The 27901-nt window shown below is 47.4% G+C and overlaps 1 protein-coding gene across 10 annotated transcripts in view; it reads left to right on the top strand.

The window, feature by feature from the left end:
• Positions 1-27901, top strand: part of GARNL3 (GTPase activating Rap/RanGAP domain like 3) — a 145032-nt gene that overhangs the window by 94866 nt on the left and 22265 nt on the right. For all 10 annotated transcript variants that reach the window (XM_032308484.1, XM_032308485.1, XM_032308486.1 and 7 more), the window contains 13 exons: positions 1577-1652; positions 2323-2421; positions 3877-3980; positions 7843-7951; positions 10023-10068; positions 10907-11013; positions 13425-13540; positions 15412-15516; positions 16538-16612; positions 19863-19974; positions 25121-25219; positions 25579-25695; positions 26241-26416. In XM_032308484.1, coding sequence (XP_032164375.1) covers positions 1577-1652; positions 2323-2421; positions 3877-3980; positions 7843-7951; positions 10023-10068; positions 10907-11013; positions 13425-13540; positions 15412-15516; positions 16538-16612; positions 19863-19974; positions 25121-25219; positions 25579-25695; positions 26241-26416 — 1341 coding nt within the window. The remainder of the gene's footprint in view (positions 1-1576; positions 1653-2322; positions 2422-3876; positions 3981-7842; positions 7952-10022; positions 10069-10906; positions 11014-13424; positions 13541-15411; positions 15517-16537; positions 16613-19862; positions 19975-25120; positions 25220-25578; positions 25696-26240; positions 26417-27901) is intronic.

Genomic DNA, 27901 nt, shown 5'->3' with positions numbered 1-27901 from the left:
CTCTTGGCTTCAGTTCAGTTCTTGAACTCAGGGTCCTGGAATCAAGCCCAGCAACCTGCTCCAGGCTCCGCGGGAATCCGCGGGAATCTGCTTGTCCCTTTCCCTCCCCCTCTGCCCTTCCTCCCACCACCCCAGCCCCCCCCCCACATACACTCTCGAATCAGTAAATAAAATCTTAAAAAAAAAAAAAAGAGTTACAGAGTATGGATAGTGCTAAGAAAATTTAAAAAGTGCTGTGGCAGAGAGTGATAGTGGGGGGGGGGTGGCTTTCTATGGGAAGTCAGGGGAGACCCCTCTGGAAATGGGCATTTGAGCTGAGGCCTGCGTGATTGGAAAGAAGAGCTGTGGAGCGGGTCCGGGCGAGGACTCCCCTTGGGCCTTCCTCCCTCTTCCGCATTCTAGATAGAAAACCGCTCGCTGGTGCGTGTGCGTCTGTCCCTCAGCTGTGTTGGGGACAGAAAAATGCTGAGAAGCACAGCCTTCGGCCCCAGGATTTTCAGTCTTAATTCTCCCAGACCCCGCTGTCCTGAATCCCAGCATTCTGCCTTGACTCCCCCTGCCCAACCTATGACGCAATGGCCAACGCTTTAAACACCTTTGTTCCTAGCCTACCCCTTAAGTGACCACCAAGAGTTCCCCCATCTAGCGCTGCATCAAATGGCCTGGCAAAAGTTGATTCTCTCCAACCTCAGATATTATTTTATTATAAAATACTTCAGATATACAAAAAAAAATAGAGAATAATATTATGAAGATCTGTAAACCAGTTATCCAGTTTAAGGAAAAAAATACTGAAAGTACCGTTGGGCTACCTGACTCCTTTGTCTCTCCTCCTACAGAACCTGTCATCTTACGTTTGGTATTTATTATCCCCAGGGGGTCAGATTTTAATCTTGTGTTTAAAATCGAGGGTAGTACACTGGACATTTGTACTAGCTGTTTCTTGATTTCCTTCCCCCTCCCCCACATATCTGTTTTGTGACTTCTTTAAGAACTAGGGAAAACAAGCTTTTAGAATAAATTGTCTCCATTTTCCATGTCTATTCCCAAGAGCCCACAAGCAGCCTAAGATCGTTGTGTTCGGTTTTGAATTACACCGAGCTCTCCTGTGTTAACTGATCCGAACATGGCACCAGGCCTGTGAGCTCCTGCTGGCTCCCTGAGTGGCGGTTTGCCCCCGAATGGACCTAGCATCCTACAGAAGCCATTAGTAATGAAGTTACCAATGAATTAACTCACATCAAAGCAGAGAGTTTCAACCGTAAGCTCTCAAAACCTACAGAAAGGGCGCCTGGGTGGCTCAGTGGGTTAAGCCGCTGCCTTAGGCTCAGGTCATGATCTCAGGGTCCTGGGATCGAGTCCCGCATCGGGCTCTCTGCTCGGCAGGGAGCCTGCTTCCCTCTCTCTCTCTCTCTGCCTGCCTCTCCATCTACTTGTGATTTCTCTCTGTCAAATAAATAAATAAAATCTTTTAAAAAAAAAAACCTACAGAAATAAAGGAATGATCTTGTTAATATCGGTCAGCTAACTGTATGATAAAGCTTATATCCAACACCTTTTGTTGTCTCCTTGTAAGGGCTCTGTGAATTTCAAGTTTGGGGTTCTCTTTGCCAAAGACGGGCAGCTCACGGACGATGAGATGCTCAGCAATGGTAAGTGTCCCCTAATTTGTCTGAGCCCCTGTTCTGCCTTGTTGCAGTTTTGACAATCCAGACTGAACTTATCTGTTGAGTTGGAGTCCTTAATACAAAGAAAAAGCCAGTTGTTTTGTGAAATTTTAGGATTAATTTCCAAGTAAACTTTATAAGGCAGGTGTTGCCCAGTTTCACTCCTTTGACAAATATTTATTGGTCACCAGACTTGTACTGGGCACTGGCACCCGAGAGGGAGTCTAAGTAGAAAATGTGAAGAATTTGGTTCTACGTCAAAGTTCCAGTAGCAAAGGAAGGTCTCCAATTTTTATGATTGGGAGAATGATAAAATGGTGCCATTTTCCATTTTTCTTTAGAACCTTTCACATTAGATACTTATTCATTATTAAAAGAAGCAGTTCCAGTGTTTTCCTTCTGCAATACTAACCCCTGGTGATCCCCGTGTGGCGGGGGAAGGTGGGTCAGTCTGATTCGTGGTTGTCCTTTCCGTGGAATCCTGGGAACTGTGCCATCTCCTGAGTGGTCTCTGGGAAGGAAGTGTGACCTCTCTGTTCTGTTCGTCTCCTGCCCACATCTTTAGAGCCTCCGCATTCAAGTGATTTCAGTGCATGTTTAGAAAACGAAGACGTGCTGATTCTGTACTTTCTTCCCACTTTACCTCTCCCTACAGAAATTGGAAGTGATGCTTTTCAAAAATTTTTAAATCTTCTGGGTGACAAAATCACCCTAAAGGGCTGGACAGGCTACCGCGGCGGTCTGGACACCAAAAGTAAGCTCATCTCCTGACCTCTTCTGTGGTCATTTGTGTAACTTCTAACAGCCAGCCTGATCTGTGTTTGGACTTATACCCAAGCTGGGGGAAGGGTTGGACAGGGAAGGGTAGGAAGAGCGTCACGCGCAGTCTGATACAGGGTTGCTGGACACATTTAGGGGCTCCACTGAGTTTTGTAAAACCAAGTCAGCCCTCCCGTTCCTTCGGTGTGTCAGACCATGGTCTGCCTGTGAATGCTTACTGTTGAGTGCCTCTGCGTGCCAGGGCTGTGCAAGGCACTGGGACGTAGCAATGGATAAACCACCGTGGTCCCTCCCTTTCTGAGATCTTATAGTCCAGGGGATAGCACAGACATTGAACAGATAATTATGCAGTGCCTTAGCAGAGTACTTGGAGGAACAGAGAAGAAAAAGTACAGAGTGCCACGGGAGCATTTTGTTTAATCTAGGGGATGAGAGAAGGCTTCCCCGAGAGAAGATGAGAAAGAGTAATTTGAGTCCTGAGGGGAGAAGGGAATTCTAAGCCAGAGAACATTTGTGAAGTCCCTGAGTCAGGAAAGAGACTGATATGTTCTAGAAACTAAGAGGACATCTTTATGACTAGAGAAGAGGAGGGAGCAATCCCACAAGGTGTTGGAGATCACATGTATAATTTTGGATTTTATGGTAAATGGAATTGGATGGCACGAACAGTTTTTAAGTAGACGTGTGGTGGGATGAGGTTGTACTTTGGAGCCGAACTTGCTGGCCAAAGTGTGGGCAGCGGTCCAGCAAGGTGCATGAGCACGTGGTGAACATGTGCAAGGCTCGTGAGGTCACCAGTTCTGGGGCCGGTACTCAACCTCTCTGTCACGGTCACGACTACCATCTGCTGACGCTCTCTATGGCCAGGCACCCCGCCAAGCACTTTATAAGTAGAATCTTGGACACATCCCTAAGCGTTAGATACTGATTTTATCCCCATTCTCAAATTAAGAAACTGAGGCCGCAAGAAGGTGAGGTGACGTGTCAAAAGGAACATAGCTGAGAACTTGAACCCGGGTCTGCCCCACTCCAGAGCCCGTGCTTTCAGCCACCATACCGTGTGCCAGTGAGCGTACTTGCTTTGTTTTATGGACAGGATAATTATTTGTACACCATCTTGTGTTAATCTGGCCCTGTACACGGGGAATAACTGGGTGGCGAGGAATTATAGCACGTTCTTTTTTAGCCCAGCCTTGTACGTGAATCAGATAGCAACCAAGCTTAGAGCAGGGGAGAAGAGGGCTCTCCACGTGGGCAGGATCATTGTATCAGTTGGGGAGTGAGCCCTACTGTTGCTTCTGCTCAGGCGGATAATCCAGAATGATTTTAGCGAATACCTTCACTGTACGCTGTATTCCCCTAATAAAGACCATTTCCTCAGGGTCTCAGAATTCTCTGTGCCTACTAAACGCGTGTTTGTGTCTTACAGATGACACCACAGGGACCCATTCAGTTTATACTGTATACCACGGGCACGAGATCATGTTTCACGTCTCCACCATGTTGCCATATTCCAAAGAGAACAAACAGCAGGTACGTGTGAACACAGGCTGTTTGAGAACACGCAAAGCATCGAATGGCGTCCGAAACGTGGAGAAAGCATCATCGCTCTGATTTCATAGCATTAGAAACTGTGTGTATTAGTATATGAGCTGAACCTCAGGTACCAACGTAGGGAGATTCTTTACAAAATCTGTATATTTGTACTCTCAGTGAGCCTTGGGAAGAACTGTCCTCACCAATGTTGTCCCCTTAAAGGAGCAGCGATAACATTGCACACACGTGCCCGTGTGTAAACCTGTGCGTGTATTTGCCTGCGTGAGTGTGGTTTTATAGACTCAAAGTGTTTTGCCTTCGCTCTGTGACTTCTCATGTGCCTGGTGTTCCGTCGGAGACTCCCCAGGACATAAAATAAGCAGACCCTGAGGGATGGCTGGCAGGCACATTTCAGGTTAACGCAGGAGTTTAACGCCAGGTGTCTACACGCACTCGGCCAGGTTGGGGGGAAAACTACCTGAGACACTCCTCACGTACCCCAGAGATGGGCCATTTCCAGGAGAAAATTTTTTAATGTGTGGGGGACTTCAGAGCTAACAAAGATACATGCTACTGGTTTTTTAAGGATCTTGGGGTGTGGATTGCCATGCCGCTTAACTTTTCATTAGCTTCTTCTTCCTTTTTTAAACATTGAAGGCATCTGTACAAATAAATATCACCAATATGAGTGGACAGCTGGCCAGCAAAGATCTGTGAGAAGTAAGACCCTAGAGAGGGGCTGTGATGGGCCAAGAAGGCCTGTTTTTCTGAGCACCTGTAATTCTTAATTTCAGTAAGACTTCAGCAAGAGGGGAAAAGGCACAGCATAGACCAGAGCACTAAAATGCAGTGTTCCAGTCATGAGAGGTCAAGGTGCTTTGGGGACATGGCAGGGAGGGGTAGGGAGAGCTGGCCCTATTGGATGGTCTGGGGCCTGGCCCTGTTGGGTGGTTGGTGGATTTGTCCGACAGGCGCTGGAGACCCACTAGAGGTTGTAAGCTTGTTCTGATTTTAGAGGGCTCCCTCTGGGAAAAGTCAGGTGGAAACAGGAAGTACCCCGGCCCAGGAAGACAGCTTCCCGGCTGAGGTCACTTCCTGTAAGGCTCGTTGGCGTGGTTGACGCTGCCTAAGTTCCTGCAGGAGCTGAATCTCTTAGGATCCTAGGATCACGTGCAGAAGAGGAGCTGAGCTGACCTTCCCCATCATCATGAGTTATATTGACCTGTTACAGTTCAACAGCGATATCACAGAACTTCCACACAAGTGTTTTACAATCCTCTTCCTCCTCCTTTCATTCTGACCTTTTCGGCCTTGTGCAATCGCCAAAATTGCCCACGCCTCGTGACAGATGGGGCATTAGCCAGAGAGACAGGAGGAAAGAATGTGACAGCTCAACCTTTGCCCAACTCTGAAGACTTTAACCTTATCTCTTTGAGGGGCTGTCCGTATGTGAAGGTCAGCCGTGAAACATCTCCATGTGGACCATGGTCTCCGTGGGTAGCGCCTGGGTCCTCCCAGCATCGGTAGACGTGAGGAAAATGAAAACTTTGAAACTTGTCTCTGTCACCGGGAAGATCATGCAGGTGGGCAGAGGGACACGTGCAGGATGCTAGTGAACCTCTAGTGTGCCCCGTCAGGACAGAGCAGAAAAGAACCCTTGACCATGAGCCTCTCTCTCGACCTCAGGGGCTCAATGCAATAGACAAAAAGACAAGGGGCAGCCTGGCTCATAAAATCTTGGTGCTTATTGACCTCCTAACATCTAGAACACAAGTGGAACAGTCTGAGCCGTATCCCAAATCTGACATAAAGAAGCCAGTTCTCACAGTTTGTAAGCTCTGGTATTCCCATGACATCCGCTCCTCTTCTCTGGTGCTGAACCAAACCTTAATGGGGAGTGGAGAGGTTGATATGTGCCTCTCTGGGACCTCACCTTCCTCCTAATGTGTCCTGATGTTCCCCCCCTCCACACCATCTCCTGGTCTCCCAGCTCCAGGGCCTGCGGGCAGCATCTAGTACCAGAAGAAAGCCTGGGCTCAGGGGCCCATCTGGGCCCAGTTCTAGGCCCGCCAGAGCTAGCTCTGTGAACTTGGGCGCCTGGAGAGCCTTGCCTGGCCCAGGGCCCAGTTCTTGGCCCTCTTGTCTCCTCCTAACTCTCATTCACCCCTGCCTCATGATCTCCCCTGGTCTCAGGACTTTAGAGAGCTTTTATTAGCTAGTGACACCCAAATGTACATGTCCAGCCAGAACTCCCTCCAGAAGTCCAGACTCAGGTGCACAGCCTTCTTCTCAATGGCCCCCTGGGCTGGACGCCTTAAACCTCGTGGGTCCAATACTGAACTCTGTCCTCCTGTGGCCTTTCTTATCTCAGAGGAATTGCTGGGTCATGGGGTAATCCTGTGTTTGGGAGTCAGCCTATACCATTCTCCCCAGCAGCGCCCCATTCTGCGATCCCAGCAGCAGTGCGTGACAGTTCAACTTTTTCCACATCTCGACAGCACTTGCTATTCCCAGGCTTTTTGTTTTTTCTTTGGTTTTGTTTTATTTTGGAATAGCTCTCCTAATGGGTGTGAAATGGATGGTCGCTACAGTTTTGGTCAGCAATATGGAACATCTTTTCCTGGGTTTATCACGTCACCTTTCAAGAAACATTTATTCAACTCCTTTCCCCATTTTTTAATCAAGTTATCAATCAAGTTATTAATCAAGTTATCTGACTTGTTGAGTTCCAGGAGTTCTTTATGTATTCTGGATAGAACCCCTTATCAGATACGTGGTTTGTAAATATTTTCTCCTGTTCTGTGGGCTGCCTTTCCACTCCGTTGGTGTGGAAAATGCACAAAAGCTTTTAGTCTTGATGTGGCCCAGTTTATCTCATTTTTCCTTTTTTTTTTTTTTTTCATTTTTCCTTTTGTTGGGTGTGCTTGTGGTGTCAAGGCCAAGAAGCCAGTGCCAAAAATAATGACTTTCTGAGTTAAATTGAATCGAAATTATTAGAACATCTCTAAACCTTCATTTCTCACTTGCAAAAAGAGAGTAATGTCGAATACAAATCAGCGGGGATCCTGTTCTCCAGGAGCTTACAGTATTTAATAGGGCACACGCTGGGAATCCACGAACAGTGAATCACTCCGTTTGGCCGATTAAGCAAAGGTCTAGGACAGGGGTTGGCAAACCACAGAGCATGAGCTAAATCTCACATACTGCCTATTTTGTTAAATAAAGTTATTGGAACACAGCCACGCCTACCCAGCTGCTTTTGTACTACGATAGCAGAGCTCCTGGTTGTAAACTGACGATATGACCTGCAAAGCTGAAAATATTTACTCTCTGGCCGTTTACAGAAAAATTGGCTGACAACAGTCTAGGAGATCATTTTTGAAAGGTCAGTTGAGGTCAGATTAGGTAAGCGCATTGTCCTCACCAAGCACATGTTTCAGAACTAGCTTAAGGCCTTTATAAACGTATACATGTTGAAGCCCCCTCCCCAGGGAATTCTGATGCAGTACCTCTTGTCTGGGGCCCTTGAACGTCAGGCTAAGGAGATGAAGCAGAAGAGAAGGTGGACACAATCAGAGCAGCAAAACGGGAGAGAACGGAGGCAAGGAAGCTAGTCAGGAGGCTGCCACAGAAGGGAAGACAAGAGAAATGCAGATCAGCAGTGGGCAGGGAGCAGAGGAGATGGATAGGAGAACCTGGATGCCGGGCTGGTAAAACACGAGAGGCAAGAAGTTAAAGATGGCGGAAGTGTAGGGCTATGTGATCTTTGCAGTTTGCCATAGTGCATTAGTGTTTTAACCCTGTCAATCTATCACATTTGAGCGACCTCCTTGATGACGTTACTTATGCTTACATCTAGGTGGAGAGGAAGCGCCACATTGGAAATGACATCGTCACCATTGTGTTCCAGGAGGGAGAGGAGCCTTCTCCTGCCTTTAAGCCTTCCATGATCCGCTCCCACTTTACACGTATCCTGGACCTGTGTGAATGAGTTTAGTGAGGTGTTGGTCGGCCTCAAAACTAATCTGACAGTTGACTTGCTTGTCATGGTTGTTTTGCATCGCTAGATTATTGGAGCCGCTATTCTGGATTTTTCCCTTGGGGTTATATTCTGCCCACCTCTTCCTCCGTCCACTATAATGGATGGATTCATTCTCAGAGAATTCTAGGCTTCTAGAATCTCTTTCCTTTCCTCAGGTAGTCTATGAAGTAAGGGAAACCACCTACCATCCATCAATAGTAAATAACCTAGAATCACAGGTAGTGAACCCTCTGGAGAAATCTGCTTTAAATAAAAATTTGAATGGAACTGAAGTTATTAGAATTCAGCTAAATTTAGTTAAATAAAAATTTGCAAGTTAAAATAAAAAGCCAAAATAACGTTTCTTTGTTGATTCTAAATACTGGAGATAGCTACTGCATTACCTCTTGAAATTTAAGGAATGATGGAATTAATCATATTTTCACTCGCTTTTCCCTCTGCTTCCTTAAATCCCTGCTTGGCTCATCCCGCTGGCAGAGTCCTGCTGACCTTCTCTGTAATGTCCAGGCTCAGCTCAGTCAGACAGACACAGGACATGAGCTTGGTGAGCCTGATGGAGGCCATCATGGCCTTGTTGCTTTGGGTCACAGGCCACAACAGTGAGACCCAATCCCGGGGTCTCCATAGAATATACATAGTGAATAAAAGGCAGCTATCAGGCATTTTCAGGATAAATTCTGGTCTAGATATTCGTGTTCCCTGGAAACTCCAGTAAAAATGTTGGGAGACAGGACCATTGTGACCCATCATGTCTGGAAATGGATTGCTCTGCCTGCTTTGACTTATTCATTGTAACCTAACAATATAGCACGTAAGTTCTTTAAAAGTGAGGAATGGCCAAATTTCTTCCAGGAAAGCAGGTAAAAAAACTGTATAAGCACCTACACTTCAATAATAATGCTTTATGCTCCTGTCCCTGCTCATCGAGCGGTATCTTCCTCCATTCCCTGGGATTTCCGGCCCCTGTTTCCCCTTTCCTGCAGCAGTTCTTGTAAAATAGAAGTTTTCTCCAAGTACCATGCAGGGGGCGCGAGGGAGGTGGCCCTTTAAGTGACCGAGAGGCGGTCATCATGTTTAGAATTTCCTTTAGTTGTAACTTTTAGATTTGGGGCTTGACACATTTGTTTCTGGAAAGGGAGAGACAGAGAGTTCATGCAGGTTCTTTCCTCTGAGTGCAGGAATGGAAACACTTCGAGGGACTGATGGCCTTTCAGCCCTGGCAAAGGAAAGCTGAGGGTGGGAGCTGGCAGGGGAGGAGGAGGAACAGGAGAAAGAAAGCTGGACAAGGTATTTTAGGCTCCACGCACCTGACACAAACGTTGATCCCCTTCAGCTGAGAGGCTGCCATCAGCTGCACTGTCAAAGCCAGAAGGAGAGGGAAGGTGTGTGGCGGAAATATTTAAATTGCTTTTATTTTTAAAATGGGTGAGAGGAAATCTATGTCTGATTTCATAGCGGGATGTTTTGTATTTCCAAGCAAAGGAATTGCTCTTTTTGCCTGGTTGCCTGCTTAGCCGAATAGTAGCTGTATATACATTGCTTTCCTGACCGATTGGGAGACTAAGCTCTTTCCCCAGAGGAGGAGCACACAGAGGTCGAACTTCAGTCTTCCTGAGATGTCTCTTAAAGAAGTCAAGGCTCCAGGGCGCCTGGGTGGCTCAGTGGGTTAGGCCGCTGCCTTCGGCTCGGGTCATGATCTCAGGGTCCTGGGATCAAGTCCCACATCGGGCTCTCTGCTCAGCGGGGAGCCTGCTTCCTCCTCTCTCTCTCTCTGCCTGCCTCTCTGCCTACTTGTGATCTCTCTCTGTCCAAAAAAAAAAAAAAAAAAAATCTTTAAAAAAAAAAAGAAGTCAAGGCTCCATTTCCACCAAAGAACTACAGATGTCTTGAGCACAGAAGTGCAGGTCTAGGATGATTCTGTACAAGGGATTTCAAGGCATAAGCCATTGGCAGTGAGTTTTGGCGTTGTTGATTAATTTCCTTAGCCATCACTACAGATATTTTTGCCTTAGTGAGGTATGATCAACAAAATGACAATTACAGGTAGGTGATGACTTTCTCTCAGTTGCTTTGTCTCATTCTCATGTTTACTTGTTAATTTAGCATCCATTCAATGACTCTTGATATAATATATTTGTTGATTGATTTGATGTGAATGTCCTCACCTAACAGAAATTTCTTCAAGGCCATCATCTCTTTGGGAAAAACTTGCTCCATATAGTATTGCCCTGTGCAGTAGACCCAAGAGTCAGGGTCAGTTTGGAATTTTATTGTACCCTAAAACAGGCACAAATTTGCCATGTTTGATCTTGACCAGAGCACCGCCTTTCCTATGCCACGTCCTGGCCCATGTATCCCTCTGTTCTCAAAAATTAATCTGTTAAAAGGGAATCATGATGTGAAAAGAACGTGAACTTTGAGCCAAATAGATTTGGGTTGGAATCCTGGCTCTGTCACTTACTAACTTCCTGGTTTTGAAAGAAGTATTTATCTTCTCAGAGTCGCAGGCCTCATCCGTAGGACAGGATAAAGGTAATGCTACTCCCTTGGCAGGTTGATACCATGTATTAAAATACCAAGTATGCTGCCTCGTGTTCAAGGAGTGCTCAATGGTGGCCTTCGCTATTATCCCTGGTGTTCCTGACCTTGCCCACAGCTTGGTAGGTTGGACCGTGAAGGATGCAGGAAGACTTGGCCTCTACCCTCCTCTCCCTCCTGGGAGAGCCGGACAGTGGCTGAGCCTCTGACAGCCCAGAGACGGCACTCCTCTTATGGAATGAATATTCTTGACGTATCACATAGGCAACTGGACAAATGTAAGGTCTGAATATTGCTGATCTTTGAATAAAAACCAAATAATTCTGAAATGTTCTCCACATAGGCTGAAAATATTTTCGGAAGAAAGTGTACCACTCTTTGGCCCCCCCTTGCCATCCCCCCCGGTGTTTACAGACCACCAGGAATTCAGGGACTTTTTGCTAGTGAAACGTAAGTTTCTATTTTGAAATTTTTTTGCAACTTGTTCTATATCAGAACACATGTCTTCAGATCCTCCCAGGACGCTGTCTAAGAAAAATCTCACCGTTTAAACGTTGATCCCCTTCTGCGTTCTGTTAATTCTTCATGAGAAACATTCGGTTTTCTGGTAGTGTTATGTAGGTCTTCTCCTGTGTCCCAGTCCGACCATGTATCGACCATGCTACTCACCCACCTTGAAGTTTATCTGCACTCACCTGCTCACGATACAAGGGCCTCAAATTTGCTTTGCTGCCCAGGCTTCTGATATGGCCATTTCTGAATCCGTAGCTACTTGTGTATCTGAGTCTTTCTTGGAGAGCTGGAAGCAGGTGGGACAAAGGGTGGCTATGTGGGTGTGTACTTAGGGAAAGGGGAGTTGTTAGCAAGCGGTGGGGGGACATGGGGAAGGGAGAAGACAGACGGACAGAGAGAATATGGATAGGATCGTGCAGAACCTGACCATCCAGGCTTCACTAGCTGGTAAGCATACATTTTAGCTCCACCGATAATACCCTACCTGACTCCATGCCCCCCATCCTCTGACCCACAAGAGCTCAGCTACATCCCTCCCCAGAATAGCCCTTAGTTATGACAGCTGGAAGTTCAGCTTGCAATCCCCATTCAGGGGCATGTTCCCAGTGCTGCCAGATAGTCCAAGTTTTCCAAACAAGACAGAGATCCAAAATTGTATGTGAAATTGTCTGTGTCTTAAAATGGGGGTCCGTGTGTTCCAAGTCCAAAGGATGGATCAGGTGGAGAGCAAGGAACAGACCTGAAACAACAACAACAGAGAGCTTTAGCAGCTAGAAATGGGGAGGGTCTTGGAAGTGGGGGTGGGCTCAGGACGTAAGCAGTCTTTGCAGAGAGCCCCTAGCAAGGGAAGGGGCTGCTGCAGGCCCTAGAGCCATTGAATCCTGGTTAAAGATGACTCAGCAACCTAAGAACCCAGCTTATGAGTGTTATCTGCTGATTTCAACGGAGTCAGTCAACAGAATGACTTTGACGAGCCCCCTCGGGGCTCCGTGGACACTTGGGTGGAGTGAAGCTAAGGCTTGATCTACAGTCGAAAACCTGCACAGGTCAATAACGTGGAAGAGCCCAGGCTGTGGGCTGTAAAGAGGGGTGTTAAGGGTTGGAGCATGGGGCCAGGATGGACCAGGAGGGGTTGATGGACTGAGAGAAAAGGTAGAAGCCGGGTCTCGTTGAATTCAAAGTGGAGGCAGCAGGAGGGAGGAAGGGGGCCAGGCAGGAAACTCCGAGATATAACAGGAAATGGGTTTTCAACAAAACTTTTGAACTTCCCCCCTTTATTTGGCCCAACAGGTCATTTTAAATGCCCCTCCCCCCACCAGGGTACTAAGGAGAAAATATCCTCAAACAAAAAATTCACAATTACAGAATTAGAGAAAATAGTAGGCAAGCCTTAAATGCATGCAGTTTACATTCTGAAAGAGATGTCTTGCCACAGACAAGCCCAGCTTGCCCCCACCTCTCAGATCCTTTCTAGGAAATGTCTGAGCCCAAGAAGTTCATTTATCAGTCAGTGAACACTGTCCTTCCTTTGGCTCTTCCTATGAGAAAAATAAGAGTTCATATTTATTCAGTTTGGTGCTAATTCCTTATATGTATTATGTCACTTAAATTCTTACAGTGACCTTATAAGGAAACAAGGTGACATCCATTTTACAGGGTTAAAAATGAGACCCCAAGAAGCCAAACAATTTACTTAAGAGTGTGGCAGCACTGCTGGGATTCAAACCCATAACTGCCTTGACTTCAAGCTCCAGACCCCGTCGTGTGCACTTTCTGTTCTGTGCTTGAACCTTGAACATGGATTTGGACATTTCACTTTACTGCTTCTTAGTGTCTCTAGTCCACTAACCACCAGCTTTCTTTCCCAGAAGAAACTTCCACTAGGGTAAGAATCCCAGTACTCTGTTAGGCAATTGTTACTTCTCTTAACAAAATGTAGCAAATATATATTCAGTCCTGTGGAATGGCATCCTGGTGGTTCGGCCCATGTGTTGGAGGAGCGTGTTTAGATGGTTGAGTCAATGGGTAGATGGATGGATGGATGGGAGGAAGAATTGGTGGCCGGGGGCGGGCTCAGCGTGTATGCGATCTAACTAGATACATACCCTCTGCTCAGGAAGCTTACAGTCCAACAGGAAAAGTAAGACAGACATACCTATGGACTATGGGTTTGTACAGAGAAATTTAGAGAGTTTTTAAGCGTTCTTCCATGAAGGAAGGGTCGCGCCAATGGTAACACCAGTATTAGGGAAGTGGGTGGCGTTCACTATGAGGAGTTTCTTCGAGAAGAACATTCTTTGATAGCCAGTCAATTTTTGTAACTCCCTTTATAACTTGATTTATTTTAGTAATTAATGGTGAAAAAGCCACTTTGGAAACCCCAACATTTGCCCAGAAACGTCGACGTACTCTGGATATGTTGATTCGATCTTTATACCAGGATTTGATGCCAGATTTGCATAAGGTAACCCTGGGTCCGTGGTCTTCTTTCCTCCTCATGGGTTGGAGCTGAGAACACAAGTCCTAGTGATGAATCCTGGTTAGAAGAGCCGAAGAGTCGCCTTGGTCTCTGAGGCCGTGGCCACAGGACTGACGGTCATTCTTTCATTGTTGCCACAAGAGAGGGCTGAATGTCCAGATGCAGGAAAGTGATTTGCAGAAATCACAAGCCTGTGGAAATGGAGGTGCAGGGGGGCGTGAGTATCAAACCACCATCCCCAGAGCACTAGAGAGTGCTTTTTTGGGGTGGCTGTCCTTGGTGACACTACTCAACACTATCCATGCCATAGAGCTGAGGGATAACCACGAGTGGGGATTTTGGAGAGACACTGGGAGCTTTTCGAGGGTTTCTGGAGCTTTACTGGCTAGCCCCATTTTCAAGCACCTGAAACAAGCTTTTACATTTACTACAGATTTGCTTGTGCCAGACGCTTCCTAGGCTGGAGGTATCTCCGCACCGGGGGGACCCAGTGCCACCTGGAGGGGCACCAGGAGTGCTACCTGGAGGGGCACCAGGGCTCCTTGGAGGCCTCCAGACTCAGTGAGAGATCACTGGATTCCCTGGGCTCATTGATGCAGAGTGATATCATTGCTGTTCGGAAGCGGTTGCTACCTGCCACAGGGAAGCACAGAACAAACAGGGAGACTCCCTAGACCCCTTGCATTCATAACCTCCAGCAAAAGGCCCTGCCAGTGAGGCTTGTAAATAAATGGCGTGCGGGATTCAGGTGCTTAGGTGCGGAGATGAAATTATCTTTAATGAGCTGGTGCTCATATGATCCTTTCCCTTGGGCAACGTGAGCATCACCATTTTATAGGGTACCCCTTGACCTCCGGATGGCCGGTTCACCCTAACTGTTCTCAGGGATTAGGCCAGACTAACTCCAGGGTGCTAAAGAACCAGACATAATCGCTCACCTGTCAATTCTTTTTTTCCCCTAAAGTCAGGGAGGGTTGCAGAGAGGGTGTCGAGATGAGGACACACAGCCCCTGAGGTCCGAGCTGAAGCATGGATGCCTGATGCAGGCCTTCCCCAGCCCCCCGTTGAAGCCAAGCCCCCCTGTTAGATACTCTCAGATACCGTCTGTGTATCCCCCTCACAGACGTCCTCCCATGTGCCAACCACGTAATCAGCTCCTCGCTCTGTCTCTGCCATCACGCTGTGCTGCGCAAGGACAGGGACTGTGTTCCCCACCCCTGATGTGTGTCAGAGGAACAGGCACCCAGTCAGGGCTTGCTGATGAAGGAGCGTGCCCATTCTCTGACTACACCCCAGAAGAGAACTGTCGTTTACTGAGCGTGTGCCCGAGCCCTGTGCCCAGCCCCTTGCACGTACCCGCCCGCGTGGTCTTCATCACACGCCTGGGAGACGGGTATCGGCCACGCAAACACACTGCGACTCCGAAATTAACTCACTTGCCCAACGTTACTGCGAGGGCCACAGCGTCGCACAGCCCCAGGGGTACCGTTCACCTTGAATTCCGGACGCCTTGTTCCAGGGTAGGGGCTGGGCTCTATGTGAACAGTGTCCCTGGAGCTGTGCCCGGTGGTGACTCCCATCTTCACACCCCAGACGCTAGCAAGCCCCGGAGCTGCGGCGTACTTGACTCCAAAGCCGGGGCTCTCGGTCAAGGTGCGACCCTCGCTCTCCACCTTCTACCCCCGGCGTCTAGCACCAGCCCTGGCCCGTGAGGGACGCTCCGTGCAGGCTTGGGGAGCGAATGGGCACAGAGAGTTGAAACAGCATTTGGACAGATAGGTCTGTGCGTTAAGGGAAGCCAGGGGATGAGACTCGACAACCGTTTCTGGAATTCGTAACTTGTTTCTCTTTCCTAGAACATGCTCAATAGACGGTCTTTCAGTGACGTCTTACCAGAGTCACCCAAGTCGGCACGGAAGAAAGAGGAGGCCCGCCAGGCGGAGTTTGTCAGAATAGGGCAGGTGGGTTTTCTTCCGGAGCCTCCTCGGCGAGATGTGCAGCCGGGAGCCCCACCCGCACCAGATGGCCTGCCTGTGAAGAGTTTCCCGGCTGTGTACTCCCGCGGGAGCTCTGTAGTCTCTCTCAGGATAACTGTGGAAACCAGGAGTGAGATTTTTTGTAATCACGTAGGCGGGGTTCTCTGCAGGTGGGAGCGGGAGCAAAGCCTTCTGCTGAAGAGGGGGTGCCGCTGCCTCCAGGCAGGAGGCCAGCAGGCCCAGATGGGGCTCCCTCTTGTCGAGGGAGCGTATACTGTTTGCCTCCCTCCTGAGGAACTTCTGAAGAGCGAGGAGTCCTTGTAGGGAAAGCACCTTGAACTCCCCTGGCGGGAGCAGGCACACCCGTGCTCCCGCTCTGCTACTTGGAAGCAATCCTCGGAGTTAGGTGGCTCCCACGTTGCATCTTATTCCAGATTCTGGAGGAAATCACTCCCGCTTTGCCTCACTCCCATATGACGTTCAGATGTCTCCGTTCTGGGAGGTGACCCAGCTTTCTGTCTTAATCCCTTGTCCCAGCACGGAGGAGGAGAACTGCCAGCTGCGCTAGGGTTTTGACCCAAAGGGAAGAACCAAGCAGGGTGACCCAGGAAAGCTTAGGGGCAAAAGTAACTTAGCCCCAAACAGGTGCACTGTGACAGGGGCGTCCGACGTGGGTCCTTGTTTAAAGGCACCCTGACTCTGCTTTCTGAGATTCTGAGTCATCAAGTTTAGGAAGGCACCTGGGCGTGTTTTCAGTCTCCCAGTGTAGGAATCACTGCCCTGAGATACCCATGAGTTAAAATGACAGGATGGGGTCCTTCGGGCTGGGACATTGTCATTAAGCTGCATTTCTTAGCTTCAGTGAGAGGGCAGTGTGGGAACCTGGAACTGTAATCTAAAATGGCTCCTATTTTATTAAAAGAATTTTTTTCAAATCACATTTGTTGGGCCTGCGGTTCTCTTACTGCCCAGTAACAAACTTTAAAAGAGATCTCTGTTCTGTAAGGCACTAAAACTGAAGTCCATCGTGAGAGGGGACGCTCCGTCAAGTTTGGTGGCTTCAGGGATCTGTAAAAAAGAGGTGAGTCGATGCTACTCTCAAGTTCACCTGTGAAGGTCCTTTGTCTAAGTGAAGTTATTGCACTTCTTAGAGATTTGTGGGACGGGCGGGAGAGATGAGCTTGTCTGTTGCAGAGTCCCCAGGGAAAGCCCCAGATAAAGTCGAGCAGCATTTAGGGAGAACCGCACCGCCCCCCCCCCCCCGGCCTCCGTTTCCATAGCGTGTGTTGCCTTTGCTCACTTAACGGGAGCAGAGCTGCTGGAGCAGGCCTGGTGAGGCGGACGGGGCTGGGCAGTGCTCAAGCCTTGTGTGTGTACAGAGCGCCCATACATCTCGACCACATGCGTGTTCTGATGCTGCAGCTCCGCAGAGGGCTCAAGATGGTGCATTTCTCACAAGCTCTCCTGTGGTGCCTAGACACACTCCACAAAGCTCTAGTGCCATGTGTCTCCAGGTTTTGTGTGTGCTACAATCATCCCCTTTTTAATGTCTGATTCAGTAGGTCTGGGGTGAGCCCTGAGACTCTGCATTTCTAACGAGCTCGCAGGCGATGCTGATGTTACTGGTCAGAGGACCGCAGCCGAGAAACCACTGCTTCCTCTATCGTTCATTCAGTCACCCCAGAAATGATGTGGTCCGTGTATCTACTTCTCACCTCCACTTTCCTTGGGGGAAAAAACGAGGTAGTGATCAGGAGGAGAAGAGCAGACAATACACTGGCCACCCAGAAACGTACCGTGCACATGATTTTGTACCGTAAACAAATCTCTATGTCCCTAGTTAAGTCTGCGTTCCAAGTATGTCAAAGTTCGCTACGTGGAACAAACCCGCAGACACTGCATGACTAGAGAAGTATCCGTTATAAAAGCAAAAGAGTTATGATTGCTTTTACTTTAATGATAAAGGTAGAAATGCTTTGTATCTGACTTACACTCTCTTTAAAGCCTGGTTTCCGGGAAATGATGAGCCCAAAATACAACTGATGCTAGAAAACTACAACCAGTTTAAGAGCAGACTGATGGCAAAGCATCTTTTGCAAAGGTTGCGTAAATTCCCACTATCGGCTCTTTGTGTGAATGGTAGAAACCACAGTGTTTCCAAGAGCTCTATAAATACCAGATTCCAGCAGGATTTAGTAACCTTGAAAAGAAGTTCTTAGACATCCATAAAAATGAAAGTCTGTGGAAATGTAACTTGTTCGCCGGTAAAGAGCAAAGCAAGAACATTGATTTTTTCTATCCATTCAGAACCTGCCAGTGGGCCCCAGGCCTGCCTTGGAGAAACACTGACCTAGAGGCCCTCACGGACTTCTGTGCAGCTGCCTCGGAACAGGCCAGAGTCCCACATGCTGCCCCCAAGAGTGTCTTATTTCCAAAGAAGAGGCTTTGTCAACCTCTTGGGCACCCATCAGTCCATGTGCTATATTCATGTTCTTAGACGGTCCAGCAAAAAGTCCTGCTCTTAGGCCCCATCCTTGCCCTACAGACTCTACACCAAGCCCCTCACTTGGCAGAAGGGAGTCCAGTGCAGTGGCAAGTGCCATCAGACCTCAGAATGGAGCCTCTGTGGGACCAGCTCTGGGTTCCTGTCACTAATACTTCATACATGGTGTCCTCGGGCAACCTGGAGTCCCTGGCCCCTTTGAGAACCCAGGAAAGCAGTGGTCACCCCCCACACCACATACACTAGCCCATTAAAATGTATGGATAACACATGTACACCACATTTTTAATACAATTTCAAGGCTTCCCACACCTCCTCAAGCTCTTTCTGAATCCTCTAGGACCCTCTTTGAACCCCTGTCTGCCAAAGTGTTCTAAATTTGTGTTCTCTGCTCAGAGAACATTTTGTTATTAAGAGTTGGTTTTTATGTCTTGGTGTTACCTAACGCTCAGACGTCTGGGTCTGTCTCCCAATTGGCCTTTACAGTGGCTTTGCTTCTTCATGTCCACCTGCTATAAGTCACAAAGTCAGAATTTCCAGACATCTTCTTAGGGAAATGCCATTCCAATTAATGGCCTGCGCTTGTGTTGCCCTTTCCAGGTTGCAAAATGTCTCCACTTTCTTTGTGTGATCTTTCCAGAATGGCCCGAGCCTTATCTTAGCAATTAGAAGATTTCTTTTGAGCCTTGTGAGTTTCTTAAAGCGACAACATACTTTTCTAAGACAGCGGTAGTGCACACGTATTTGCCCTCATCCCAAATGACACCCTGGAAGGTGATCTCACTGCCACCACTTCTACTTTCAGTATGCAAACATGGACTCCCCCAGTGCACGCACATACCCCCATGTGCACGCACACACACACAGCCATGTGCATACACACATGTGCATACACAGGGTCTTGTACCACCCCCAGGGAGCATGTCTGACTGAGAGTAAATCTGCAAATGTGAAACTTTGCCTTGTCCCTGATAAGCTCCCAAAACACCTCTGTCCTTCGAGACCAAGCCTCCTGGCTCCGGGCATCCCCAGGCAGCTCTGGGCAGCCCTAAGGGAGGGCTAACCCTGCTGCCCGAACCAGGTATGAGACGGAGGGCGAGAGTGCACACGATATGACTACATCGCGCGGGCGCATGGGCCCGTTTCAGGAAGCCCCTCCCATATTCCAACAAACATGTTATTTATTTTTTTTCTTTAAGATTTTGTAGCCTTCAGTGGGTCAGTAAGCATTTTCGTGTTAAGGCAATATCAACTTCCTGTCTTGTGTACGCCTTCATAATTTTACTGAGTCAGCAGCACAGATCTGATTTTTTTTTTTAGTTACGTGGGTCTTCCTTTGGTGATGAGCTCCTGTGAAGTTTTCAAAAAACAGGCAGCAATTGGTCCAACTTCAGGTATTAAGGAAAAATGTTTGCTTGGAAGACGTTACCAATGGTTTGGCGGCTCGTAAGGAGGATTATTATGGATGGAGACACGTCGTCGTGCCCACAGCCTGTGCCTTCCGTCTCTTCCTGCTGCATATGCATTTGAAAGACTTTTCTTCTTAAGAAAGTTTACTGAGGGGCACCTCGCTGTCTCAGTCGGTGGAGCGTGCGACTCGATCTTCAATTCATGAGTTCGAATCCCATGTCGGGTATAGAGATTACTTGAAAATAAAATGTTTTTTAAAAAGATAAGAAAAAAAAAAAGAAAGAAAGGTAACTGAGGTTAGGGCCTGTTTAACTTCCCGAGCTGTGGTCTCAGGCAGCGTACCATACGTTTCTCTCCAAGGGACCGCAGGATATCCTTTCTGGTACACTTACTTTCTGATGCTCTTGTTGCCTTGCAGCCTTGGGAGCCCCAGTGTTTCTGCAGTAATTTCCCTCATGAAGCCGTGTGTGCGGATCCCTGGGGCCAGGCCCTGCTGGTTTCCACGGATGCTGGTGTCTTGCTAGTGGACGGTTAGTGAGTAGCTGCTCCTTCAAATGTCTTCGTTTGTGTAACTTGTAGGGCTTCTGAGACGCGTGACAGCCAGTCAACTCCCTGTAGATAAGTGTGTCATCGGCAGTGAGGTTAGCGAAGTTTTCCTTTCTTACAAAATTAACCCCTTCTTTTCAGGACAAGCAGAAGGGATATATTCTGAACGAGCAAGCCAGAGGGTGAGTCGTGCATGATGGGTTCATGCCTGCCCCGAATCTGATTAGTCCGTGGACATATAATGACCCACAGAAAGAATCTCCTTTTTGGCCAATACCTATGATGATTCTAACATTTTACCTTAAATCAACATCTCCTATCTCAGGGACATCCTCTCTCTCTAATGTTTCTGATTCAAAAAGTATCTTGTGTCCAAAACAAGTAAGAAGAATCTTAGATAACCCAGTTTTGTTGCATATAGAAACAGAAAGATTTGACAGGAAGAGAGATTCCAACTTAATATAAAATCAAACTTTTTGACAATCCAGTGGATCATTGTGCCTGGGGAGGTGGTCATTTCCCTGTCACCACAGATCAGCCATCAAAAGGACATGACCAGGGCACCTGGGTGGCTCAGTGGGTTAAAGCTTCTGCCTTCCGCTCAGGTCATGATCCCAGGGTCCTGGGATCAAGCCCCGCCATTGGGCTCTTTGCTCAGCAGGGAGCCTGCTTCCTCCTCTCTCTCTGCTTGCCTCTCGGCCTACTTGTGATCTCTGTCTGTCAAATAAATAAATAAAATCTTAAAAAAAAAAAAAAGACATGACCTTGGCAAGGATGCTGGAGAAAGAGTTCAACTTCAGATGGGGATTTCATTTAGACTTGAGGACTGTGTGGTCCCTTCCAGCAGGAGGCCCCTTTGGATCTTTCCAGACTGTCGATGAAGGTTAAAGGGGCTAAACACAGTAGCAAGTCGTCTCCTGGGGCTTCTGAGGGAGCCCTGGGCCTAGAGACAGTGTCTTCCAAGGGTACATCTTACACAGCACACAGCAGGCTTCCCAGTCTCAGTTACCATCCTGATGCTTTATGAGATTCCTAATCACCCCTGAGAGGGACATGATGGCCCTGAACTGCAACATCTTCCCATTCTTGGCCACCACCTTTACTCCCTCCTCTGACCCTGTCAGCCTGTTTCGTGAGTGCCTGCTATGCACCGTGCCCTTGGGAAGTGGAAGTAGATGCCTTCTATGGGGAAACAAGACAAGCAGACCAGGCTTTATAATGGACTTATTTCTGACTTCTTCTGTTACTTCATCTGTTTTTTATATATATATACACATATATATGTATATGTATATATATATACATATATGAATGTATATGTATGTGTATATATGTGTGTATACATATTATATATGTAAATATATGTGTGAATGCATATATACACACATATAACTATATATATAATTATTTACTGAAAGACAGATAATCTAAAATTTATAAGCTAAGCATTTAAATATTTAATTTTAGAAATTACAAAACAATTACAGAATCTTTGTGATCTTAAAGAAAACTGAGCCTCTGTGAGCTTCAGGTTCCTCTGAGGGTGGGGAGGGTTTTTTAAGCAGCCGCAAGCTGGTTCACGATAATGAAAACAGAAAAAATAAACAAACTGGGACTGATGATCGGAACTCCAAGAAGGGATTGTGGAGATTATGAATACCTATGCTAAGTGCTTGGGTCAGTGTCGGGCACATAGCCGTAGTAGTAACTTAGTAAACAACAGTTACTGTATTTATAATATCCCTGTGGATGTGTTAAAAAGGGAACAAAGTCCAAAGATTTGCCAAAGGCGCAACCAAATAAAATGATTTATTAAAAAAAAACAACAACCATGGGGTGCCTGGGTGGTTCAGTGGGTTAAGCCTTTCTGCCTTCCGCTCAGGTCGTGATCCCAGAGTCCTGGGATCAAGCCCTGCATCAGGCTCTCTGCTCAGCGGGGAGCCTGCTTCCCGCCCCGACCCCCTCTGGCTGCCTCTCTGCCTACTTGTGATCTCTCTGTCAAAAAACTAAATAAAATCTTAAAAACAGACAAACAAACACAACCAGACTTTCACTGTATAGTCTCGTTTCTTCATCTCTTCATTTTATGGATGAAGAAACAAAAGAAACCGTGTGTCTCAACCCAAGATCACGCAGCTGGTTAGTGGCACATCTGGAACTGAAACCCAGAGATGATTTTTATCCAGCACTATGTCCACTAAACCAACTACATTTTATGAAAATCAAATTAAACTCTACCCATGTTACTGTCTTTACCTTAACACAGGTTTCCAAAAATACAGTCCTCGGCAAATAATTATGAGACATGTTGTGATCGAAAGGGAGTTATATTCTAACTGTTTGTCGTTTTTAGGATCGAGAAAATATGCTTTATAATGGCTCTTTGTGAGGCTTGTCTAAAAAACAATGTAATTCTCTTTGAGTCAGCTCCTGGTTTTTAAATGTAAAATCCAAACCAAGATTACCAAATCCCCTTCTGAAATTTTCATTTTCTGAATCCAAAATTTAATGGAGGTGTTAAATTTAAGGATTCCCGCGATGTGCCAAGAAGCTCTTTTCTTCCAACTTGGGGGAAGTGGCAGAACACAGATGGTAGCCGTATACACCCCCCACGAGCTTGGGTTTATTTCTCAGATTATTGTTTTCATTCTCTGGGTGTGCAGCTCTGCTACCCCGTTTGCTTTTGGAAGAAGAGAATAACCCTTCAGGCTTTCTTTGTATTCCTCATTGCGCTTTGAAGCCCCAATGCTCTCCTTACTTCTTTGTTTACCTTTTTCTTGTCATACTTAATCACATTATGAATCTTTTTTCCATGAGTGAATCTCTCCATTTCCTTTCCGGCCACGTTCCACTCTATGCCATTAGCGTCTGCCTAATTTCATTAGACCTACCCCCTTGAGAGTCTACCCCTGTCAAGGTCATCATTAAAATTCAAGGTCCTTTGTAGTCTAAGTGTAGCAAAAGCTACTTTGAAGGGAGACCACACACCGATGGAAGATGCCATGACCATTTGTTTTGGGTTTGCAGTAATAGAAAAATGGGCTCTAAAAGATCACTGCTTCATAAAGAGATGACAAGAAGGAAAACATTGCTACAGAAGAGTCATTAAAGTCGCGTGTCACTTTCTCAGATCCTTGCTTCCTCTCCCTTCCTGGCTAGGTATAAACTTGTTCAGCCACCTGAGAAAGATTTGACGGAGAATAAATGCTGATTTATTCTGTACACAGGTGTGCTGCTACACAGTATCCCTCTGTCTTCAATGTCAAACGAAGCGCTTCTGTCATTTATGAATCTTTCCAGTACTGTTGCTCGTGTGGTGGCCCCATCCATCCACAGGGCTGCTGTGCTGCTTTTACACTAAGAGTATAAGCTTTGTCCCCGCCCGGATCTGGGTCCCTCCACACGTTCAAGACGTGACTCTAGACGAGTTATTAGCATGTCTGAGCCTCAGGTCCTTGTCTTTTAGGTGGGAGTATTAGTAGTTCCTACCTAAGCGAGTTCTTGGGACATTTCAGTTAATAACATGCGAAGCACTCAGCCCTGAGACCTGACACGCAGGATGTCCTCTGTGTATGTGAGCTGCTGCTCACAAAATGAAATAACCAAGGTGCCTGGGTGGTTCAGTCAGTTAAGCATCTGACTCTTGAGTTCCGGCCCAGGTCATGATCTCAGGGTGGTGAGATCAAACCTGGAGTCGGGCTGCCTGTTCAGCATGGAGTCTGCGTCCCCCTCTCTCTCCTGGGCCCCTCGTCCCACTTGCATTCTCTCTCTCTCAAATAAATAAATATTTTTAAAAATTAAATAACCATAGTTACTTAGTCAGGTATGATGATTGGTATCGGAGTGATCATCCCATGTTTTGAAAATTCATGTCTGTCCCCAACAGAAGCACAAAGCCTGAGCATAGAGTAGAATTTACATTTGCAGAAAGAATGTAGGGGAGCCAGAGCAAGGCCCTCTGTCTAACAAAAGCTTGGCAGGCTCTGTGCTTGGACAAATCCAGAGCCCACTTGGCCGGCAAGGAGCGGGAGAATCTTCCCCTTGGAAGCAGTTAGGAGCCCCGTCCCAACAACGCAAGCTCTTCTCTCTCCCCAGAACCATCCAGGGAGAAATAAACTCCCAGCCAGGCTGATTTCTAGAAAAGCCAAGACCCTCAGGGCCCCATGCACCTAAATGGTAACCAAAGAACCAAACCAAGACTCACAACAGAGTACTTGAAGACCTAAATGTCAGACAAAGCACTGATAAAGAAAAAGCCACTTATCCAGCCTGAAATGTCTACACCATTCCATGTCCTCTTTATCTTGTACTGGTTCTACCTCCTGCTCAGAACAGATCCTTTGCTTACAAAAGAGCCTTAGTATTTCTTTTGGCCCTCTCTGTCCTGGGGACCCCCAGGAACAAGGTGTTTGCTAGCAATGTAAGTTCCCAGTAAGTAAACTTAACCACAAATCCTACATATCATTACGGTGTCTTCAATCATCCCTTCACCAGAACTTTTCCTGATCTTTCCCATTACAATTAGGGTTTTTTTCCTGTTACTTGGGTAACTTAGTCAACATTTCTCTCTTATTTTTGTCTAAAAAGGAGATTTCCTATTTCTCTATAGAGAAATACTGGAAATGTGTAGGTAAACTTTTGTTGATACGGAGATAGACATGAAATAGGGTGGGTTTCTATTTGTTTTAAATTCAACAGGAAATTTTTATTTTGCTTTCTGGAGAAATATACAAAATAACCTGAGAAGTGATGTGATTTCAAAATTACATAAAAATAAAATACTTAAGAGAAATGACTGAGCTTTTTTCCCCCTTTTTTTGTAATTTGCTGTTCAGTCATTTGGTACAATGCCAAGTACAAACTGGGGTGGAGAGGTGATGTGTTTTCCTTGATGAATATTGAAGAGAAGAATATAGTTTCTAGGCCCTGCTGCTCTGTTTCCAGTAGAGAGGAAGGAATGTCGGTCCTTCTCCCTGAGCTGAGAGAACAGTGTTTGACCTTACGAATGTTCTAGAAGCTGATGTTCCTTGCCTAGAAAGAACTCGGGTCCAGGACCACTGACAGGCGCGTCTTGTAGGTTCTGAACGTGTGGGCTGGGTCCAGTTCTGGGAACCATGTCTCCTCTTCCAGATGACCTCCCGTCAGTGCCCGTGTTTGACAAAACCCTTCCGGTGAAGCAGATGCACGTGCTCGAGACTCTGGACCTCCTGATCCTCAGAGCAGACAAAGGTGATACTTCCCTGCCCCACGGTGTCCTCTGGGAGCAGGGAAGCCGGTAGCCTTCTGTGGCCACCACGAGGCTCGCGGTGGTCGGACCACATAGGTCATGCCAACTACTGCCTTGTGGGTGGCCGGTGCTGAGGGTCCCCGGAGGGGTCTTTGTTTTCTTGGGTGGCAGAGTCAGAAGGGAGGGCGGGAGAAAGGTGGCGGGGCACAGTGTTCAATGCACTGTTGGGTAGAGGCGGTGTGGGGTTTCTTCTCAGTTCTAGAACGCCTCAGCTCCTAGCTCTGTAGCAGTTGCTTTCCTGCGCAATCCGCTCTTCCGGTCTTCCCGCCCATCTCCTCCTGCGCCTTCTTTATCTCCCCAGGGAAAGACGCTCGCCTCTTCGTCTTCAGGCTCAGCGCTGTGCACAAGGCCATCGAGAGCAAACAGCCCGTGAAGAGCAGGTGTGACTGCAGGGACAACAAGCTGGAGAAGACAAAAGGTGACCACAGTCTTCGTTATCTTGGTGGTTTCCGGTCAATTCTTTTTCTCCCTCAGACTGATCAGATCTCACTGGAATTTGGTTTTCTTGGTTTGGTTTTTACTCGGAAACATCACTAAGATAGCATGACTCTTTCCCTAAGAGAAGCCCGAGAGGTAGCCCAACATGTGGAGGGCCAGAGGAAAGTCTAGGCCTGGCGTGACGAGCTTTGAAGGTAAGTTGAGTTCTGTTCACAGATCTGTGAAGAGAGACTTTTAGCCTCTGGTTCCTGGAGCTCTGCTCACCTGTCGTTTTAAGTCATATGGTGTCATGAGTGTGACGCTAAAACCACAAACTCTAGAATACGGGGACTATGACTTCCTTCATTTTCCTGAAGCTCAGCCTAACTTGTATTTCCCGTCTCCGTTTGCCTGGTGGCCGGAGCGTTGTCAGGCACCCCTGGGTCATGCTCAGTGTCCAGGGTCCTTAGGCGTCACCACATTATCAAGGCCTGGGCACTGCCAGGGTCCTGTCACATGTTCAGCATCCTTTCTCTCTCTCACCAGGCTGCCACCTCTACGCCATTAACACTCACCACAGCAGAGAGCTGAGGATAGTCGTCGCCATCCGGAACAAACTGCTCCTGATCACGAGGAAACACAACAAGCCGGGCGGGCTGGCCGGCATCTCCCTGCTGTCGCCCCTGTCGGAGTCACCCGTGGAGGAATTCCAGTACATACGGGTAGGTCCGCCCTTCAGATCCCTTCTCTCCTGGCCAAGGTGTTAGGAGGCCGACCCTCTAGTTCCACCCAGGGTCTGTCACCCACGGTGGTTGTCTCTCGGGTCAGTACGCAGCGGAGGAAACCCTGCCTGCTGCTCTGGTTTCCCCAGAGGACCGAGGCTTCTGGGCTTTTCCCTACTCCATCCAGCTCATTCATGCCAGGGGCCACCTACCAGTGTTGTTCTAGGCACTAGGGGGACAGCCGTGAGCAGTCTCCCTTCTCATGGAGATGACTTTCTAGTTGTAGGATGACACAAAAGAGAAACTAATTCTCTGTGTCCCAAGGATAACAGTAAAGCAGATTGAGGGGGGAGAAGACAAGGAGTGGGGACGGGGGGATCTGTTCTAGAAAGAGTGTTCCAGAAGCCCTCTCTGAAAAGGTTGCCTTTGAGCAGAGATCCAAGGGAAATATGGGGTAGATGAGGAGAACATCTGGGGAAAGGAGGAAGCAGCCAGTTAAGGACCCAAGGCCCTCTGGGGCAGAAGGAGCAACCAATTACAGACCCAAGGCCCTGTTCAAGGCGCGATCTAGAGGCCACAGTGGCTGGAGCTGAGGGAACACGGCAGGGAGGGCAGAGAGTCCTGAAGGCCATTGCTAAGATTTTGGCTTCAACTCTGAGTGAGAGAAGGCAGCCAGTGGAAGGTTTTAAAAATACCTTTCTGGCCCCGACAGAGAAGAGCATGGAGGGGGAGGGCCAAGCGGAAAGAAGGAGACAGTAAGAGGTTAATGCAGGATCTTAGCAGTAGATGACGGTGGCTTTGGTGGCCAGAGAAGGGGAAGGAGCTGCCCTGCCTTCCCGAGCTGGTAGGATTGGCAGATCCACTAAGGGTGGGACCTTGGAGGGAAGCCTCCTTGAGGGTCCCTTTCCTGCTCTTACTGTCTCTTACTTTCTTAAAAACTTGGGTATATTAAGTGTGAACCATGTCAGAGATTGGCTCCCAGGGCCGACTTTGCCTGTAGGTGAGCCGAGCAATTATTTTTGCCAGAGTGAAAGCCTCCTGAATTATGCATATCCATTTCTGCTAATAGTCAATTTAAGCAGACAGAACCGCCATCACAGTGACGTTAAAAACAAGTTAAAATCTTGCTCTATTTAGGTGTTAGTCCTCTTAATATTATAATTAGTGATCTTAATGACTATTTCTGTAGAGCACGTGCATTTCTGTGGCATATCAGCTCTGAAATCAGATTTCTTGAGCTCCAATCTTGGCTGCCCCACTCCTGTAAACTATGCGAACGTGGGCAAGCCTTGTGACCTCTGAGCCTCAGTCTCCTTATCTGTAAAATAGAATAATAAATAGCCTTACCTACTTCATAAGGTCATTCTGAGGATCCAGTGAGAACCGTACCTGGCCCTGTGTTAAGTGCTCAGCAAGGTTAGCAATTATGATTCCATTATTACTGAGTCACAGGACAGGGCCGAACTCTCTAGGGGCTAATAAGGG

Source organism: Mustela erminea, chromosome 12 (assembly GCF_009829155.1).
Source record: "Mustela erminea isolate mMusErm1 chromosome 12, mMusErm1.Pri, whole genome shotgun sequence".
NCBI lineage: Eukaryota > Metazoa > Chordata > Mammalia > Carnivora > Mustelidae > Mustela > Mustela erminea.
Note: the sequence above shows the minus strand (reverse complement) of the source record. Positions and strands in the feature narration are given on the sequence as shown.